The sequence below is a fragment of the Equus asinus genome, chromosome 14 (genome assembly GCF_041296235.1).
Source record: "Equus asinus isolate D_3611 breed Donkey chromosome 14, EquAss-T2T_v2, whole genome shotgun sequence".
NCBI lineage: Eukaryota > Metazoa > Chordata > Mammalia > Perissodactyla > Equidae > Equus > Equus asinus.
The window spans coordinates 8827718-8848844 of NC_091803.1; the positions used below are offsets into that span (position 1 = coordinate 8827718).

The window sequence follows — 21127 nt, forward strand, 5'->3', positions numbered from 1 at the left end:
ACACTCCATAGGTGAGTGTAAAGGTGAAAGGATATTTCATATCAGTGAAGTACTTAGAGCAGTGTCTGGCCTTTAGTAGGTGTTAGTAGTGGTTGATTAAATAAACGGATAAATACCTACATGAGTATTAAAGGCTTGGAGACTGTCCCTGGTGAAACCTGTGAACTGGAATGGATTACAGCCAACTTTATTTCCTTTCCAGCTTGCAGTTGCTACTGACCGCATCTGTAGCACTGTGGAATTAGAAATAATCTCTCTCAAATTGGCTGCTCTAGGTAAAACAATCTACTGCTTTCAAAATTATCCCAGGGAAATAAAAGCCTTTTCAGTAGCATTTTAGGGTTAGGCTTATTTAATACGTATTGTTTATATTGGTTTGTTTAGTATTTGCTGGTAACTTTTTTTTTTTTTCAAAGCTGCTCGTTTAAAAAAAGCAGATTAGCTATGAAATGGTTGAGACACAGAGAAAAGTAGAGAGTCGTGTGAGGAGAGCACGCCTTTCCTTGACGCTCTGTCGAGAGCTTGTGTGATTCCAGCTGCTCTCTGCCTCAGACACGGTGCCCTCTGCGTGTGCAGTCATCCAAACAGTGCAGGGTCTGGAACCGTGGAGAATCTAAGGCAGTACAGTCATGCTTTGCTTAACAGTGGGGATCAGTTCTGAGGAGTGTGTCATGGTCAGGCAATCTCGAGACTGTGCAAACACCACGGAGTTCCTAAACCTAGATGGCAGAGCCTCCTACACACCTAGGCCACATGGGACTAATCTTATGGGACCCCCGTTGTTGACTGAAACGTCCCGATGTAGGGCATGACTGTACTTCCCAACTCCAAGGGCACGGAAGTGTAGCCTGTGGGGCTTTTTAAAAGAACAGAGATGCTCAAGGCCTCCTCTGGGCCCACTGACTCAGAATCTCCTGGGATAGTTCCCGGCTTTAAAGACCAGACATAGTCCTCATCTGGAGTCATCTCATCAATGGTTTTTCACACTGGGTTTTCCCTCATCTGAAAAAACGTGCAAAGAGATTGTGAGGATCCATAATTAGTGTTTTAATACATTTTGCAGGACTCAGTGTTTTTCACGTTCTGTGATACTGGGATCTGCATCTTCACTGTAATGTGTTAAACCTTTAAATCTTGTCAAAAAGTCATGTCATTACCTAGAGAATGCTTATGTGAATTACAGGCAGATTGCCATCTTTCTGCTTCCGCCTCCTCACCTTTAAAATGGGGAGAATAACGGTAACCTACCTTTTGGATGTGAGGATTAAATGAGACAGTTGGTGCAAAGCAGTGAGCACAGGATCTGGCACAAAGTAAAGCCTTCAATATATTATGATTATAGTAGTTTTGATTTTCCTCCAGTCGGAGTATAATTTAGTTGAAGTTAGTGGCTATGTCACAGCTGTGTCTCAGGCTGTTGTCTGCCGCCCTGAGCTAAGCCATACAAATCCCTAGAATAACTTTTCAAAAGCCTGTCTGCCTCTTGAGGCTCCTACACTTCTTTATTTTATTTTATTTTATTTTATTTTATTTTATTTTATTTTATTGCAGTAACAGTGGATTCTAACATCATGTAGCTTTCAGATGTACGTTGTAATATATTTCGAATTCTGTGTAGATTACATCGTGTTCACCACCCGAAAACGAATTATAGTCCGTCACCTCACATGGGAGCCTCATCACCCCTTTTGCTCTCTCCCCTCCCCCTCCCCCTGTGGTAACCACCAATCCAATCTCCGTTGCTCTGTGTGTATTTGTCACTGTTTTTATCTTCTACTTATGAGTGAGATCACACGGTGTTTGACTTTCTCCCTCTGATTTATTTCACTTCACATAATACCCTCAAGGTCCATCCAGGTTGTCACAAATGGCCGGATCTCATCATTTCTTATGGCTGAGTAGTATTACATTGTGCATACATACCACATCTTCTTTATCCATTCTTCCCTTGGTGGGCACCTAGGTTGCTTCCAAGTTTTGGCTGTTGTGAATAATGCTGCAGTGAACCTAGGGGTGCATGTGTCTTTCTGCATTTGTGTTTTCAAGTTCTTTGGATAAATACCCAGCAGTGGGCTAGCTGGATCATATATATGGTAGATCTATTCTTAGTTTTCCGAGGATACTCCCTACTGCTTTCCATAGTGGCTGCACCAGTCTGCACTCCCACCAGCAGTGTAGGAGAGTTCCCTTCTCTCCACATCCTCTCCAAGACTTGTCTCTTGTCTTGTTAATTAGAGCCATTCTGACCAGAGTAAGGGGACCTCTCCTTGTAGTTCTGATTTGCATTTCTCAGATCGCTAATGATGTTGAGCAGCTTTCCATATGCCTGTTGGCCATCCGTATATCTTCTTTGGAGAAATCACGGCTCAGATCTTTTGCCCATTTTTTAAATTGGGTTGTTGATTTTTGTTGTTGTTGAGATGTATGAGTTCTTTCTGTCTTTTGGATATTAACCCCTTATCCGATATATGGTTTGCAAGTATCTTCTCCCAGTTGTCAGGTTGTGTTTTGGTTTTGTGGATGGGTTCCTTTGCCGTGCAGATGATTTTTTTACTTTGATGTAGTCCCATTTGTTCATTTAGTATTTTGTTTCCATTGCCCAGTCAGACATGGTACTTGAACATAGGCTGCTAAGACTGATGTCAAAGAGCATACTAATAGATAGATCCTAACTGGCTAAAGTTTTGGGGATTTCTGAGTTATGTCCATTGTTTTGCAGATAACTTTCAGAGGGAGAGTGATGCACAAAAGTGGAAGGAACAAGGGGCTGGCCCCGTGGCCGAGTGGTTAAGTTCGCGCGCTCCGCTGCAGGTGGCCCAGTGTTTCGTTGGTTCGAATCCTGGGCGCGGACATGGCATTGCTCATCAAACCACGCTGAGGCAGCGTCCCACATGCCACAACTAGAAGGACCCACAACGAAGAATATACAACTATGTACTGGGGAGCTTTGGGGAGAAAAAGGAAAAATAAAACCTTTAAAAAGAAAAAAGTGGAAGGAACAAAGCTTTTCTGTGATTCCTTTCTACAGGGGACACTTTTTTTTTTTTTAAGATTGGCACCTGGGCTAACAACTGTTGCCAATCTTATTTACTTTTTCTTTTTCTGCTTTATCTCCCCAACCCCCTACCCTGTACACAGTTGTATATCTTAGTTGCAGGTCCTTCTAGTTGTGGGATGTGGGATGCTGCTTCAACGTGGCCTGAGGAGTGGTGCCATGTCCTCGCCCAGGATCTGAACCCTGGGCCGCCGCAGCGGAGCGCATGAAATTAACCACAGGGCCAGGGAGCCGGCCCCGAAGGGACACTTGTTGAACAGCAACCATCAGTCTGGCTTGAGGCCATTGAAGATAATTGAAGTCAGATAGGCTGATAATTGCGCTTCATTTCTTCCTCACCTTGCTTCCTTTGATCTCAAATGGGACGATATTTTTCTTTTCCCGTTTAGCTCACCTATGGCCCTTTTGATCCCATCCTGAGGGACAAAGACCAGTTTCCATCTCTCTACCAGATGGCCCCCAGAAACACAGCACTGGCCCTTGGTATGGTTTGGTTGAGGCTGCATTTTGACTAGATCTGGGTTGTGCTGGCTGTTTCAGAAGACAAGAAAGGGGTTCAGTTTCTATGGGACTTGAGAAAAGAGATGTACCAGAGTGGCATCTGTGTGGCCTTTGTTGAATTGATTTCTGTCACTGACAGGATATATTTCTCATTGGCCTGGCAATAGCATTTCAGGATTAGCGATTCATCAGCAAATGTGATTGTCATTTATGGTGACTCTGACTCACTCATAGGACTGAGCTTTTCAAAGGGGAACCTTTTGGTGACAAGCAAGTCTGATCACTACATTGCAATGGGATTTTACGTTCCGTGAAAGTTATTCCATGCTTGATACGTTCCATGAGACTCTCACTTTTTGACAACCACACAGCGAGATCCCTGGTTTGAAACAATTTCTCCAGAAAGTTACCCCTTCTAAACACCCAGAAGACTTCTACCTCACTAAATTACGGAACCTGCATTTTGATTGCTTGATTTCTGAAACTGAATGTAAAAATTTGGAGGACTGTCCTCTCAATGCCTCTTTTGAGTCTCGCCCTTTGCATAAGTTTGATATGGCCATGGCTGGCAGGAGTAACTGTGTATAAAATGCTGTCTGTGCTGTGGCCCAGACCCTTCATAAACTTCTTTTGCAGCCATCAGAAATGCAATCAATAGGGAATGGGGAGAGGCTGGTTGTTTACCCTCAGTAGGTAATGTTCCAAATCAAGCTGCTCCTTGTCTGATGGTCTATAAATTTTATATCTTGTCCAAATACATAGTCAAATGTACCTTTTTCAGGACGTCAGTATGAAATCAGGGTTTGGGGTTCTTTTTTCAGAGTTATACCAGTTTCTTTACTAACTTCAGTGCTTAAGACAGAGTTCTGGTCTTAGAGTCTTTCAATTTCAACTTGTTTGTGTAGAAATAATTGTAAAGAAAAAGGTGACAATGGCAGAGATAGAATTTTGGAATTTATGGGCCAAAGGGAACTCTTTGAGTCACAAAGAGCCTCAAAGTCTTGCCAATATTGTCTTTCTTTTTTCATTATCGTAGGTTTGGACTTCTTCCATGATGGCCTTAAATGATAGTAGAGAGAACTCTAGTGCTCGAATTGCTTATGTCAGTTCTGGCATGCTAGTAGCTAACTTAAATTTTTTATCTTATGCATATATATATATGCATGATATAGAAATGGTATATTTATATATGTATATGTTTCACCTTATATCACAATTTCTTTAGGCAGTATTTTTATCCCCATCTTGCAAAAAAGTTAAGAGAAGTTTTGAGAGACTGCTAATGACAAATGAGAGAGGCTGAATTTGATTCTCTGGTCAATATTTTCTGAATGCTATGCATAGATATTTTTTGATTTTCATGTTCTCAAGCATCTCCTCAAGGAGGTGACTGACAGGGGAAGTGCCTATGTAGGGTCTGATTCTATAGTGGATAACTTACCATGTTTATCTCATAAAAATATATGTATCACATATATAAATCACATACATACTATATGATATTTAAATATCAGTTTAAATTTTCATTTTAGGTTATCAAGTTACTTCCATATGGGTTACCTCTTTTGAATCTTATAATACAAGTGAGTACTTTTAAGTTTGAAGTTAAAAAGAAGAGGGATGTTTCCAATGTCACACAGCTATCAGATCTTTTGTGTCCAAATCCAAAATTCTTTCTGCAGCTCAACTACAGCTTTTCCATCTCCACTCCTTTCGGAAGACCACACAGTTTGACTGCAATGGTAGGGACCAGGTACATCTAGATCAGCAAGAATCTCTGTCAAAGAGTATGATATTCTCAACTTTTCGAACTTTGCTGGTGGACTTGGGCTTCAGGTGAAAGTAGGACAATTTGTCCCACAGGCACCACCTTGTCAAGACTTTTCCATCTGTGAAGAGTTGATTGATTGGGTCACTGGGTTTAAAGAGGTTGGTTGGACAGTTTCATTGCTGGATGTTTATGACCCATATGTATTTAGAACAGAGCCCAGCATGGGGATTTTGATGTCCTCCTTCAGCTCAATAGGACAAGCACAGTCACCTCTTCCAACTCAAGTTATTGTCTAACATTCCTTTCAACTTGAGTAATCTTTATTTCTTAATTCCTATTAGATAATAAAAATACATGTAATAAAGTGTATGGTTCTATAATTTGTTATGGCTAACATCATACAGTAGTTAAGAGCATCCAGCCCTGTGATCAAAGGGGCTGCTTCTTTTAAATGGAATTTGTTGATTGTCCCTGAAACATTTTGGTTACACAGAACTAGATCATATTTTCAGATTTTAACAAGACTTCCCTCTGATTTCTTCAGAGTCCCTGTTCTGTGTAGCACGAGCTGTGGCCCTGCATCCAGGCAAGCTCCCCAGTGGAGAAAGGCTGCCTGCTGCTTTGACTGTGCCCTCTGCCCAGAGAAGGAGGTTTCCAATGACACAGGGCCAGATCTGGAGGAAGTTTCCTACTCATCCTTTCGTTTACGTCCTTATTCGTCCCCAAAATGGGGAGGATCGAGAATAGGACTGAAATCTCAAAGCTGTTCTTTCATTTACGCACTGATTTCTCCAGAAAAGTTAATAATCTTCCCTATGTAAGGATACTTTTCTCTTTGACCTGGTTCACTCCTACTTATCTTTTGACTCTCTGCATTACCTTCTCAAGAAAATATTTTGACGGGCTATCCCAGAGTGACCTGTGTTTGTTTCTACCATGGAACCTAACACACGTCATTATGAGTATCTTGGTTTTATTGTATATAAGTCTTTCAACCAAATATGAACACATTGAAGGGTGCATGTTATTTAGCTTAATTTCTCAAGTTACTAGCACCGATGAGGACACACGTAAGTGTTCAGAAACAATGTGCATGACTTAACAAACAAAAAACATATCCTATATTTCTGCTATGAACCAGCCACTGTGAAATATGCTGAGGATGCATTTTAGTACCCCTGGTTGCCCTATCACACTTGTTCTCTACCAGTTCAGAGTCAGGGAGCAAGGAGATGAACATGATGAGTGATCACAAGGAACATTATAAGGGTCACGATACAAGTGCAGTAAATACAAATATTGGGGTAGTATTTAACCTTACTTTGAGATGTCAGAATATTCCCCACAAAAGAAACAAAAAAGTACAAAAGTGTTTTATTTTAAGTACTGAAAGATAAGTAGAATTATAACAGCTGAATAAAGGAAGACTTCCTTGTCAGAGATAATTAGAATAGCACATTTCTTCCACTATTCGGGGACCTGACAAAAAGGTCTACTGTGGCTGAAAAACAGCAAGTCTAGGGTTGCATGGGACCCCAAGATGAAAGACTGGTCCTGAAGACTTTTCACACAATAACTAACATTTTGGAATTGCCAACAGACATTGCAGTTAAATAATGAAAAACTGAAAATACCATCTACACTTAAATTTGTGGACAACATAAAATATTCACTTTCATTCCTGTCTTTTAACATTGCTCCAGAGTTCTGGGTGGTGCAACAATTCATGAAACAAAAAGGGTGGTATTTATTAAAAAGGAAAACATAAGAAATTAAAATACATCATTTTATACAAAGAATACTCCAAAGAATCAACTGAAACAGTATAATTCCTAAAACTTGAAAGTAAAATCTCCTGGATATGAGATACAAATACAAAAATATATGATTTTTCTTTTTATAACAATAATCATGTAGATAAAATGATAAAATATTCCATTCACATAATACCAGTGTGTAATGTAACTCTGGGTAACTTGAAGGAGAGATGCACGGTGATTACCTAGTCAGTGGGGCTGGCCCGGTGGCATAGTGGTTAAGGTCATGTGCTCTGCTTCTGCCGCCTGGGGTTCTCCAGTTTGATCCTGAGTGCAGACCTGCACATCGCTCATCAAGCCATGCTTTGCTCGTGTCCCACATACAAAACAGAGGAAGACAGGCACAGCTCTTAGCTCAGGGAAAACTTTCCTCAAGGAAATAGAGGAATTTTGGCAACAGTTGTTAGCTCAGGGCCCATATTCTCCACCAAAAACAATAAAAATAAGAACAGGCAAAAATGAGCATTTTTGCCACAATTTGGGAAGAAGTTCCGTCTCCAAATAAGCACACAAAAAGCAGTGGCTTTCCGTGTACAAGTAACAACCCTATTAAAGATATAGCAGAAAAATATCCCAATAACATAGGAACAAATTTAAAATACTTAGTAATAAACTGCAAGTGTGCAAATCTGATTTAAAAACTTCTAAAATTTAATTGTTAATATAATACAATTTTTGAATAAGCAAAAGGCTCACATTATTTATTGATAGGACACCTTTATTTATTGATGGAATTGGAATGATAGCAAGTCTTACTAAATTTATTTGTAAATTGAAGGCATTTCATACTGAAATTTGCTTGAAAATGTGGACCTTTATGGAATGTATTTTAAAGTTGATACAGAGAATAATTTGGAGAAAATATTGGAAGAGAATTTTGATAGATAGGAGACTTCTGTTTCCGGACACTAAAATGTGTTCTTAAACTCTAACAATAAAGAAATGAGATACTATCCAAAAATACACACTTAAATATAGAACAGAACATGCAGCTGGGAATTGTGTCTAATAAAAATAAATAGGCAAATGGCTAGGAATAGCAAACCTTTGGACAGTGTTTATTAGATGCTAGGCACAGTTCTAAGAAGTGCTTTCCACACATCAAATCATTTAACAACAAGCCTCTGCATATAAAAACAGATAGTGATATCAACTCCATTTAAAGATGAGGAAATGGTGGCACAGGAGCTTACCCAAAGTCACCCTGCTGGCCACTGTGGAACCAAATTTCAACCTGATAATCTGGCTGAACTGTCCATGCATTTAGCCAACACAGTATGCTGCCTCCTTGACGAATTAATTAAACTTTTTACTTCACAGACCAAATTTCAATAACAGTATCAACCAATATTTCTATTTTCTCTTCCATAGGTCAATTGTAATTTTTTCTAGATATTAACAATACACAGAAAAATATAAAAGAAAATCAAGATCAATATTGACCAAATATCCAAATATGTCAAGGATCAGGAGTAGTGAGCAGTTAGTAGAAACAAAAAAATAAAAGGCAATTGATTTTCCTGAAGTTTCTCTTCCTCAGAATGAACATAAACCTTAGTGCTCAGAGGACTTCCACATCTGGAAGGATGGAGCAGACGCACTTTTCTCTATTCCGCCCTCTAAGTACAACTAAAACGCTGGGCATATATATAAAACAAACCTACGATGACTCTGAAATGTGAGAGAAGAGACACACTTGTAGGGACCGTGGGACCCAAGGAAGGCCATGGTGGTGAGTTTCCTGGGATTTCTTTTTGCTTCATATGTCCTAGACTTGGGTCTGAAGAAGCCAACAACCTGGAAAGGCCGGGGCACTTACAACATTCAAAAGCCCTAACAAAAGTCTGCTCTCTCTATCAAAAAGATCAGGAAACGGACAGGCTAGCAAGACAGAAAACTTTTAGACAAGAACTGCTCTAATCCACTCAAACATCATGGAAAAATCTGTGGCCCACTCCCACCAGGAAAGGCCAAGTGGGGAGTGTGGACAGCCACCCTTTCCACCTGCAACAAGGCAAGCTGCCAGGGTGGTATCAGAGATGGCCAAGTGGACAGGCAGGACATTTCTCACTTCTGGGCAGTGCCCAGGCCCTCTCCTGCCAGGTGGGGTGCATAGACTTCCCCCTACATGCCAACAATGAAGCACCCCTCCCCCCCAACGGGTGTTGTCTTAGAGGAGGCCAAGTGGAGAGTGAGGGCTTCCATCATGGTCCAGTAGTTACAAGGCTCCCTTTCCCTCACAGGGTAGTGAAGCCACACGGGCAGCAGTAAGGGGGCACTCCCACTCCTCCCAACCAGGGAGCTGCCATGGAAGCCTAGTGGGGAATCAGAACTCCTACCCCACCCAGAAGAAATGGGGACATCTTCCCTCATCATGTGTCAACAGAGGCTGAGTGGAAATCTTGGACTTCTCCCTCCCCTGCAGTAACAAGGAACCACTTTTCCCTTTTCCTAGCCAGAACCTTGGCAGAAGAAGCCAGATAAAATAGAAGGTTTAAATAAAATCCAGAGCTGCATATCACAATACCCAACATGTTCTGGTTTCCATCAAAAATCACTCATCATAACAAGAACCAGGAAGATCTGAACTGAGTGCAGAAAGAAAACCGATAGATGGTAACGCCAAGATCACAGAGATGTCAGAATTATTTAATAAATATTCTAAAGGAACTATCATAAAAATGTTCCAGTGAGCAATTATGAACATGCTTGAGAGAAATGAAAAAGTAGAAAGCCTCAGCAAAGAAATAGAAAGTTTCACCAATGAATGAATATTAGTGTCAATATCCTGGTGGTGACATTGTACTAGAGTTTTGCAAGGTGTTACCATTGGAGGAAACTGGGTAACGGGTACACGGGATCACCCTGTGTTATTTCTAACTGCATGCGAATCGACAATGACCTTAAAATAAAAAGTCTAGATAAAAAGTTAGACAGCTCAGACTTAGGAAAACAGACCAAAACTTAGCATTTCAGTGTCAATTAACACCTAGAAATTTAGGCTCATTGAAGATGTAAGTGTGGCTATTTTTGCCAATTCGTTGTTGATAATTCAGTCAGTTACTCAACAAGTAACTGTATTTGTATTCAACGATACATATGTTCAAGAAATCAATATTGAGTTCCTATTAGGTGCAACATACCAGATAAAGAGAGAGTAATGCTAAATACAAATACTAGTTATTGAGAGACCATGGTGCAGGTACATACCCATATACTCATTTTTTCCCATAAAAATAGCTATGGGGGTAAGTGTATCATCATTACTATTTTTCTGTGAGTTTAGTGCACTTTGAGCATAAATTTTTAAAAATTAAGTCCATGACTTTCTACATTATGGAATAAACATGTATCAATGATTTTATTTAACTAATTAATTAATGTGGAAATCAATGAGATGATAAAAGTGGTTCTAAGAACCACAGACCTTTTTTGTGAAACAGCGGTTTCTATAGTTCATCACTGGAAGCATTTTTTTGGTGTGGAAGATTAGTCCTGAGCTAACATCTGCTGCCAATCCTCCTCTTTTTGCTGAGGAAGATTGGCCCTGAGATAATATCTGTGCCCATCTTCCTCTGTATGTGGGACGCCTGCAACAGCATGACTTGATAAACAGTGTGGAGGTCTGTGACTGGGATCCCAATCAGCGAACCCAGGGCCACCAAAGCAGAGTACATGAAATTAACTGCTAAGCCATCAGGCCAGCCCCACCAAAAGCATTGTTGACAATACAACATCAACAAAAGAATGTTAGAATACAATTGCTAGGTTACATAGAAAAATGGTTAATGTCCTACAGGGCAATAAAACCATGATCTTTGGGTTTATCTTTCTCCTGGCTGCCACTCCCCAACAATGTACAGATTAACATGTAACTACACAGTGTTTGGGTTCTAATGAAACAATAAATCATTAAGTCAAACAGATATATAGTCCTAGATAAATAAATAACGCTTGTGCTGGCTGCTTAGATGATGCTAGAGTATGCCACTGAAAATGCATCCAGTCACCCTCTTACATTATTTCAAACTTTTTAATAATTTTTAACAAAATTGGTTAATCAGATTAGACCCCTAGTAAGTGGAAGAGCCCAAATTTTAATACTATTATAAGTCCAAATCTCATTTTCTTTCAAATAAACCACGTTTCCATTGAACATCCCCAGCTTAATAAAATAAGCAGGCAAGTAAATAAAAATTGCAATAAAGTGTAAAACTTGATTGTAGAAATATAAATAAGATGTGTTGGGAAATATAGAGTCAATAAGCCTTACACGGGCAAGGAATGCTACTCAGGTGAGATGATTCCAGCTCAGTCTAGAGACATGGTTGATAGTTAGTCAGGTGTAGAAGGGAAGAAAAGAGGTTCCAGGAAGAGAGAGAGAAGTTATACACACAGATATGAGGTTAATGGAGCATTTTAAGATTTAAAGACGGATTTCTTTTAAGATTTTAATAGTGTTAAAAGCTGTAAAAAGGCTATTAACCAAAAAAGGCACTAGGTCCAGATAGGTTTCACACGGGAATCTCATCAAACATTCAGAGACAAATTTCAGCCAATTTGAACTACACCATAAAATGTTTTAAAAAGAAATCTTCAGAGTTTTTGTTATTTCTTTTTGTTTATTATAATTCAATGTAAAATCAATGCGAACTTTTGGACAATTTTGAACTCGGTTCTGCCTCATTGTAAGTTGAATGTTCTTTCAAGTTCTTCCATTAAAGCATTTAAAAGGCCCTAATTGTGATGTGTTACTTTTTAATGGGCCTGAATACATTATCTAATATTTTATTTAAGGATTTAGCGTTTTCATAAATGAGGTTGGCCTACAGTTTTCTTTTTAGTGATGAATTAAATTTATGAACTTAAATCTATAGGAACTCCTCTTGAGAAAAAGTATCAAAATACAGAAATTTATCTAAACCCTCTAATTCTATGAGAATTACAACTTTTTAAGAGAAGAGGTGGTGATGAACATTAAATTTAGCAAACGGCATGTAATGGAAAGATCATCTGCTTTGAAGTCAGACAGTCTTGAGTAGAGCCAGGACTAGGGAAAGGTAGGTGAGGTGCCTGGGTGACAAAATTTAAGGAGGCACTCACTCTCAGGGTCAGGCAAGGGCGGGGTTGGCTCTTAAGTCTGGATCCCAGCCCAGCCTTCACTATCTCCAAGATCTCAGGTGAGTTACTTAAGCTCTTTAAGCCTCAATTATTTTCTCTGAAAAATGAGTCGATACTGTCTAGCTACCTCACAAGACTGTGGGAGAATTGAATATTTTTTCATCTGTCAAGTAAATTGCTTGGAATAGCACACGCGCACATTAAAATTTGTTCCTTTATCCTTGCTACCCAATCCCTCTCAAAAAAGTTGCTACAGGAGAGGTAGGTAGAACCTAGATAATAATGGACCTTTTTTGCATTGCTAGGAGTCTGGATTCCACCTAGAATGGTGGGTCTCAAAGTGTAGTATCTATACCAACAGCATCAGCATCACTTGGGAGCTTATTAGAAATGTAAATTCTGAGTTTCCAAATCAGGAACTCTGATAGTGTGGGCCAGCACTCTGCTTTAACAAGCCCTCCAGGTGATTCTAATATGCACTAATGTTTGAGAATTGTTTCTTTACAAATGGGAGAATAATTGTGGCATTTTAAGCGAGAAAGGTACGTGAATGGGTTTAAATAATAGAAACCTTAATTAGTACAATTGAGTTGATGAGACGTAAGAGGGCTTCAAGACAGAAGATAGGGTGACTCGTTAGGGAGTTGTCTTGTTAAAATAGAAGGGATTCAAATCTGAACAGAAATAGTAGAAGCTATAATGAATAGGAGATGTTTTTTAATTATTTGGATATCAGAATTAATGCAATTTTGAAGCTTAAGTGACAGTTTACGTCTTGGCCATCTCTATATCTGCAAAACTTTGGAAGCTCCATGCGTCACTAGAGGTTGTCAATAAATGCTTTCCTTTGAGTGAATGAATCCAGGATATGTGCAATCCTACCTCTATTTAAGTGATATAGATGGGTGTAATTTTTATTTGTAAGTTAAAACTTGTTCCTCTGTGTATGGAAGATGAACAAAAGAGATGATGTTAGGGCTCCTTGGCCTTTGATATAGCAAGAAAAAAATAGACAGCATTAACTTGGAATTTTTCTTCCTATAACGTTCCTTAGTTTGGTGTCTAATTATAGCAATTTGTCCAAATGTGAGTATTCTGGGGCTCATGAGAATCACTGAGCCCAAGTTAACGGCACTTTGCTTTTCTTGCTAGGTATGAAGCAATGTATGACATATCCAGACAATCAATACCCAAATCGTAATCAAGGTCATTGCCTCTTAAAGACTGTGACCTTATTGGCCTACGAAGATCCTCTGGGGATGGTACTTGCCTGTGCAGCCCTTTGTCTGTCTGCCCTAAGATCTGTGGTTCTTAGGAGTTTTCTGAAGTACAGGGACACCCTCACAGTCAAAGCTAATAACCAGTCTCTCAGTTACATCCTTCTCAAATGCCTCATCCTCTGCTTCCTGTGCTCCTTGCTCTTCAAGGGCCATCCCAACACTTCCACTTGCATCCTGCAACAAATGACATTGGAGTCATGTGGACTGTGGCTGTTTCCAGATTTTGGATAAAACCATCGCTGTAGTTCTGGCTTTCAAGATCACAACAGCAGGGAGAAAGATAAGGCAGTGGATGCTGTCAGGGGCACATAATTCCATCATTCCCATCTGCTCATCGATTCAAGTGATTTTCTCCCTTTTGTTCACCTAGATGCACATTCTGAGCCTACGCTCCTTATCATGTGTGCAAAAAGGGCTCTGTCATCATTTCTACCTTTCCTTAGGATACTTGGGTTCCTTGGCCCTCGTGAGCTTCACCTTGGCTTCTCTGGCCAGCAGACTCCTGACAATTTCAGTGAAGCCAAGTACCTGACATTCAGCATTTTGGTGTTCTGTGGTGTCTGGATCACCTTTCTCCCCCGTATACAAGCACCAAGGGGAAGAGCATGGTAGCTGCAGAGATCTTTTCCATCTTGGCTTCCAGTGCTGGGCTACTACGATGCATCTTTGCCCCCAAGTGCTATAATATTCTGCTAAAGCCAGATAGGAACACCCTGCCGGGATTAAGTGGTAAAACAAACTCTCACAGAAAATAAATACAAGATTTTAATTCACGGACTTCATGAAACATTTAGAAAGCTTGAAAATTATATGATACCTTAAAGAGTTCTTGCCCCACATCCTGCCATGGGTAGCCACATGTTCTAACATCTTCTCCTGGTTTGGAATGTCACGATTATTAGTATCAGATTCCTGTATATAAATCTGTGTTCTGGACTCACTCTTCTTTCATTGATTCTTTCCCTGAATGAATACCACCCTGTTTTCACTTTCTCTATTTCAGAGCATGTTCTGACAGCTGATAGCACCTGTTCTTGCTTGCTGCTCTTTTTCAGTTATCTTGCGTTCATTCTTACAAATTTTCTCCTTGATTTGACTTTTAGAATTGTTTTGGCAAAGTCCATAATACACATTAAGAGATTCAGATTCAAATTTATTGAACTTAAAGACTAATTTGATTAAGAACTGACTTCTTTGCAATAAAATGTTTCCCATTCAAGAATGTGTTTTATCCCCATTTATCTCACCATTTTCACTTTATTTATCAATGTTTTATTCTATTTCTGACTGGTCATTTGGGTTGTTACGTAGTGTATTGTTTCTCGTACATTTCTGGAGGTTACTTGTTGCTTCCATTGATTTGTAAGTTGATTGTCTTGGACTTCTAAGCTGTGAAAAACAATAAAATGATTCTTTCTGCTCAAGCTTTATCCTTATTGCTTTCTTATTGCATTGGCAAGATTCTCTAGTACAATGTCCAACAGTAGTCATAATTGTGAGCTTTTATTGCTCTTGGTTTTAGTGGAAATGTTCCTAAAGATTTTATCTGTTAAAATTTAATCCCACAACTAGAAGGACGTGCAACTATGATATGCAGCTGTGTACGGGGTTGGGGCGGGGGGGTTGGGGAGATAAAGCAGAAAAAAAAATTTATGTTGGTGGTACATTTCTGATCATACTTTTTTTAATATTTCATATGAACTTTATCTTTTTATTGAGGTAAAAGTGATTTATAGCATTATATAAATTTCAATTGTATCATTATATTTTGACTTCTATATAGGCTACCTTGTGTTCACCACCCAAAGTCGAGTTGCGATCCAAACAAATATCTCATTAATTATGAGAGTGCCCTGTCTGTGCTTTGTACATAAAATTTTTAAATGTGATAAAATACGCATAACAAAATTTACCATCTTAACCATTTTAATTGTATGATTCAGTACTTTTAAGTACTTTCACATTGTGTGCAACAAATTTTAATCTTTTCATTTTCTGAAAATGAAACTCTGTACTCATGGAACAATTCCTCAAACCCTCCTTCCCCAGCCCCTGACAACCACTATTCTACTTTCTATCTCTATGAATTTTACTACTCTGTGCATCTCCTATAATTGGAATCATATAGTATGTGTCTTTTCACGGATGGCATATTGCACTTAGCATATTTTCCTCAAGGTTCATCCATGTTGTAGCATGTGTCAGAATAAGAACTTTGATAGTCTATTCTCTTAGCAGCTTTCAAATATTCAATATGGTATTTCGTGTTGTGTGTGTGCTTTTTGGTGAGGAAGATTGGCCCTGAGCTAACATCTGTTGCCAATATTCATCTTTTTTCGTTTTTCTTCCCAAAACCCCAGCACATTGTTGTATATTATGTCCTTCTACTTCTTCTATGTTGGACGCTACCTCAGCATGGCTTGATGAGTGGTACTAGGTCCATACCCAGGATCCAAACTGCTGAACCCTGGACCACCAAGGCGGAGCATGTGAACTTAACCACTACACCCTCAGGCCAGCCCCCCCATATGGCATCGTTAACTATAGTCACAATGCTGTATATTGCATCCCCAGAATTTATTGATCTTACAACTGGAAGTTTCTAACTTTTGACCACCTTCACCCCCAGCTCTGGCAACCACCAATCTCTTCTCTGTATCTTTGAGTTCCATTTCTTTAGATTCCTCATATAAGTGAAATTGCACAGTATTTGTCTTTCTTTGTCTGGCTTATTTCACTTAACATAACACCCTCAAGGTCCATCCCTGTTGTCACAAATGTCAGAATTTCCTTCCTTTTTATGGCTGACTAATATCTCATTGTATATATATGTTACATTTTCTTTATCCATTCATCCATAGATGGACACTTCAGTAGTTTCCATGTCTTGTCTACTATAAATAACACTACAGTGAACATGGGGATGCAGACATCTTTTCAAGATAGTGATTTCACTTCCTTTGAATATATACCCAGGAATAGAATTGCTGGATCATATAGTGATTCTATTTGTATTTTTTGAGGAATCTCCACTCTGTTTTCGATGGTGGATGTGCCAGTCTACATTCCCACCAACAGTGCACATTGATTCTCTTTTTCCACATCCTCTCCAACACTTGTTATTTCTTGTCTTTTTAACAAGCCATTCTTCAGGCATGAGGTGATATCTCATTGTAGTTTTCATTTGCATTTATCTGGGGTGTATTGCTATTGAGTTGTATGAGTTCTTTATGTGTTTTTGATAGTAACTAATTTTCAGATTTATTATTTGAAAATATTTCTCTCATCTTCTAGGTTATCTTTTCATTTTGTTGGTGGTGTCACATGCTGTGCAGAAGTCCTTTAGTCTGATGTAGTCTCAATTGTTTAGTTTTGCTTTTCTTGTTGCTTCTGCTTTTGGTATTAAACCCAAAACGTCATTATCAAGACTAATGTCCCAGAGCTTAGCCCCTATGTTTTCTTCTAAAGATTTTATGGTTGCAGGTCTTACTTTTAAGTCTTTAATCCAATATGAGCTGATTTTTCCTAATCATATCCCTAAAGATTAGTGATGCTGAACATATTTTCATGTGACTGTCGGCCGTTTGTACAACTTATTTGGAGAAATGTCTAGACAAGTCCTTGATCATTTTTTAATCAGGTTGTTTTATTGCTGTTTTTGAGTTGTAGTCATTTTTATATATTTGGATATATATATCAGACAGTTGGTTTACAAATATTTTATCTCATTCCATAGGTGGTCTTTTCACTCTCCTGATTGTGTCCTGTGCTTAACAGAACTTTGTAAATTTTGATGTTGTCCAATTTATCTCTTTTTACTTCTGTAGCCTGTGTTTTTCTATCATATCCAAGAAATCAATGGGCAAATACAATGTCATAAACATTTTCTTCTATGATTTCTTCTAACAGTTTTGTAGTTTTAGCTATTACGTTTTACTTTTTGATACATTTTCAGTTATTTTTGTATATGGTGTAAAGTAAGCGTCCAACTTCATTCTTGTGCATGTCCAGTTTTCCTAGCACCATTTAGCGAAACAAACTGTCCTTTCCCTATTGAATGACCTTGCCCCCTTGTTGAAAATCATTTGACCATATAGGTGAAGGTTCGTATTTGAGCTCTCTGTTCAGTTCCGTTTGTTGATATGCCTGTCTTTATGCCAGGGCTGCACTGTTTTGATCACCATGCTTTTGTATTAAAGTCTCGAAATCAGGAACTGGGAGTCCCACAGCTTTATTCTCTTTCAGGATTGTTTTGGCTATTTGAGGTCCCTTGATTCCATATGCATTTTAGGATAGGTTTTTCTTTCCTGAATAAATTCCAGTGGGATTCTGGTAAAGATTGCATTGATTCTGTAGGTCACTTTCAGTAGTATGGACATCATAATAACAGTAAGTGTTACAAACCTGAACCCGGAATATCTTCTCAGTTATTTATGTCTCCTTAATTTCTTTAAGCAGTGTTTTCTATTTTCACTGGACAACTCTATCAATGCATTGGTTAAGTTAATTCCTAGATATTTTATACTTTTTGATTCTTTTTGTAAATGGAATGAATTTGGACCCTTACCTGACACAATATATACAAAAGTTAACTGAAAATATATCCAAAATCTAATGTAAGAGCCAAAATTGTAAAATGCTTAAGAAAATCTGGGGGTGAAGCTTCATGGTTTGCCAATGACCTCTTGGATATGACACAAAAAGCACAGACAACAAAAGTAAAAGTAGATAAATTGGAATACATCAACATTTAAAAGTTCTGTTCATCAGAAGACACAACCAACAGAGGGAAAAGACAAACTATGGAATGAGATAAAATATTTGTGAACCATCCATTGGCTAAGCAGTTAATATCCAGAACATATAAACAATGATTACAATAACATAGTTTTATATCTCTTTTCAAAAGGAGCCCACATAAAAACTGTATTATTTACTTTGGCACATGCCAGAAATACACAAATAACCATCCATACTCTTCACTTAGATTGTTTCATTCTCCAATGATTTTATAGGATTCCCGACAACGTCATAGTTGCATGTGTCGAGGGAGAGGTAGCTGAGGAACAATCCCCTGTCTCTAACTGGGATTGTGAGCCAGCTGTGTATGCAACACCCTTGTGCCTTCAGAAACCACCCAGGCCCAGTTTCTGTAAATATTAATTCTCCCTGGTTGTGGAGTGTTACAGGGTAAATTCAACCTTAGGGCTAGGTGGTTGAGATGACACCCAACTCATGATCATTGGCTCACCTGGTTACAAAATGCCAAAAGCTGTTTCTCAAAGGGAAAATACTTACTTGTCAAAGAGAGTATAACTGTACTCTCAAACCTTAAGGGTCATTCTTATGAAGAAGGTCCCAGGGCTTCCTGACATTTTTATCTAGTAGAGGTAGTATGATATAGAAATTTGTCCCTCATTTTGGCATCCCTCAGACTACTACACCTCAGGAAAGTTCGTGGAGATATTAGCCCTCTGAATTTGACTGGTATTAATCCCTGAATATCTGACACAAAATGAGTCTTACCAAGTCATCAATTGTGTGATTCATTTTTAGGTCTCTTCCCCTCTCTGAATGAGACTTCATTAATGTCATGGGGATAGTAAAGCAATCTATGTCCTGTCACTTATTTATCCATGTAACAAATACTCATTGATCACTTCTCTCATGTCAGGCTGTTTTATTGTCTCTGGTGAGACAATAGTAACCCAAACAAAGTCCTAGCCATCAGGGAGCTTACATTCTAGTAAAACAGACAAAAAATATAATATAATATAACAATACAGTGCAAAATCATGCAAAGAAGTGTTACAAAGTGGACGCAGGGGACAGAGAAGGATGAGTGCCATTTGGATAGGTTACTCAGGGAAACACATTAGGGCAAGCTTACATTTAAAAAGAGATAAAAAGGAAATGAAACAGGGTCTACCACTTTCAAGACTTGATCTTGGGCTTCTCAGTGTCTAGAATGGTGAAAAATTAATGTTTGTTGTTTAACCTACCCAGTCTATGGTATTTTTGTAACAGCAGCCCGAATGGACTAAGGTAAGTACTCTATAGTGCTTGGAGGCCTGAGACCAAGTTAGAAGACTGGAATTGTGTGTTGACCACTTCATTTATGCAGCAGTCATCAGGGATATGGACCCTTGAAAACTCTTAGGGGCTTGCCCAGATCAATCCGAGGAGGTTATCCCATTCCTCTCTTACACTCAGAGCAACTGCAATTGCTGTCTTTAAGTGATAACATCTCTCCCCAGCACTCTCCTCAGAGCCTTCGCTACATTCTCATTCCAGAGAGTATACATTACAGGATTCAGTGTGGGAGTAACGATACTATAGAACACAGAACCAACTTTGCCTTGCAATGGCGTGCGCTTGGACCTGGGCCTCATATGTGAGAATATGTAGGCACCAAACCAGAGGGAAACCACAGTGAGGTGAGAGCTACAAGTGGCAAAGGCATTTCTCTTACCCCCAGCTGAAGGCATCTGAGTGGCACTATGGAGGATGAAGATGCAGGATGTACAAATTGGAAAGATGGGGAGAAGGAGAAGCAGGACACTGCTGACGCACACAGTGGTCTCATAAGCAGTAATGTCTCCGCATACCAACTTCACAACAGCTGGAAACTCACAATAGAAAGGGTGGCTTTTTAGAGGCCCACAGAAATGGAAGTGCATCAAGGACACTGTGTGAAATAGGGAGTTTATGGATGATCCCAACCATGACATGACAGCCATCATCGGTCCCACCCTTCTGTTCATGAGAACAGTGTAATGCAGTGGATGACAGATGGCAACATAGCGGTCATAGGACATGAGCGCTAGGAGGAGACACTCCGCACCAGCCACAGACAAATAGAGGAAGTGCTGGGTCACACAGCCGGCAAAGGAGATGGACTTCTTGCCAGATACATAGTTGGTAGCCATCTTGGGGACGGTTGTGAAGACATACATCAGATCCATAACGGAGAGCTGGCTGAGCAGCAGGTACATGGGTGTATGAAGCGGGGGATCTGCACAGATGAGGAGATTGGTGAGGGTGTTGCCGCTCACTGCAATCAGGAAGACCATCAGGGGCAAGGCGAAAAGAAAAAGGTGGGTGAGGTAGTCATCAAAGAGGCCTTCAAGGATGAAGTCTGCCAGAGAGGTCTGATTCCTCTGCCACATCTCCCCTTTCTGTGTCCCTTGGGAAACAGGAAGTGGAAAGGAAGAGCGACATCAGAAATACTGGGGTTCAGCATACCTCACAATATGACCTTTTGATCTACAAAAGAATCTTTGAAGAAAAATTTTTCTATTTCTAATTATACAACAGGTCAAATTGTTGAAGTAACCATTTAGAAAAAGTGAGAACTTCAAATTTCTCTTCACAAACATGGTCACTCTGAAATTCTAGAATCTTCTGGCCCCTTTAAGTGCCAAACTTCAAAACAATAGTCTCTCCTCATTAAGTAAGAAATATATAACCACCTATATATATATTTTATAAGTACATATACACACAAATACACTTTTATAAAATATGTAAACACATATATACAGTTTCATATTTTTGTAAACATTTGTACTTTTATCCTTAT

General features: G+C 39.2%; 1 protein-coding gene and 1 long non-coding RNA gene across 34 annotated transcripts in view; one reads left to right on the forward strand and one right to left on the reverse strand.

Moving 5' to 3' along the window:
• The window catches only part of LOC139040147 (uncharacterized), a 69590-nt gene that overhangs the window by 3000 nt on the left and 45463 nt on the right, over positions 1-21127 (forward strand). The window lies entirely within an intron of this gene.
• Positions 1760-21127, reverse strand: part of LOC106845821 (olfactory receptor 2AE1-like) — a 205700-nt gene continuing 186332 nt past the window's right edge. For all 33 annotated transcript variants that reach the window (XM_070484250.1, XM_070484246.1, XM_070484247.1 and 30 more), the window contains one exon: positions 1760-20731. In XM_070484250.1, the coding sequence (XP_070340351.1) occupies positions 19779-20731 (953 nt within the window). In that variant the 3' untranslated portion in view covers positions 1760-19778. The remainder of the gene's footprint in view (positions 20732-21127) is intronic.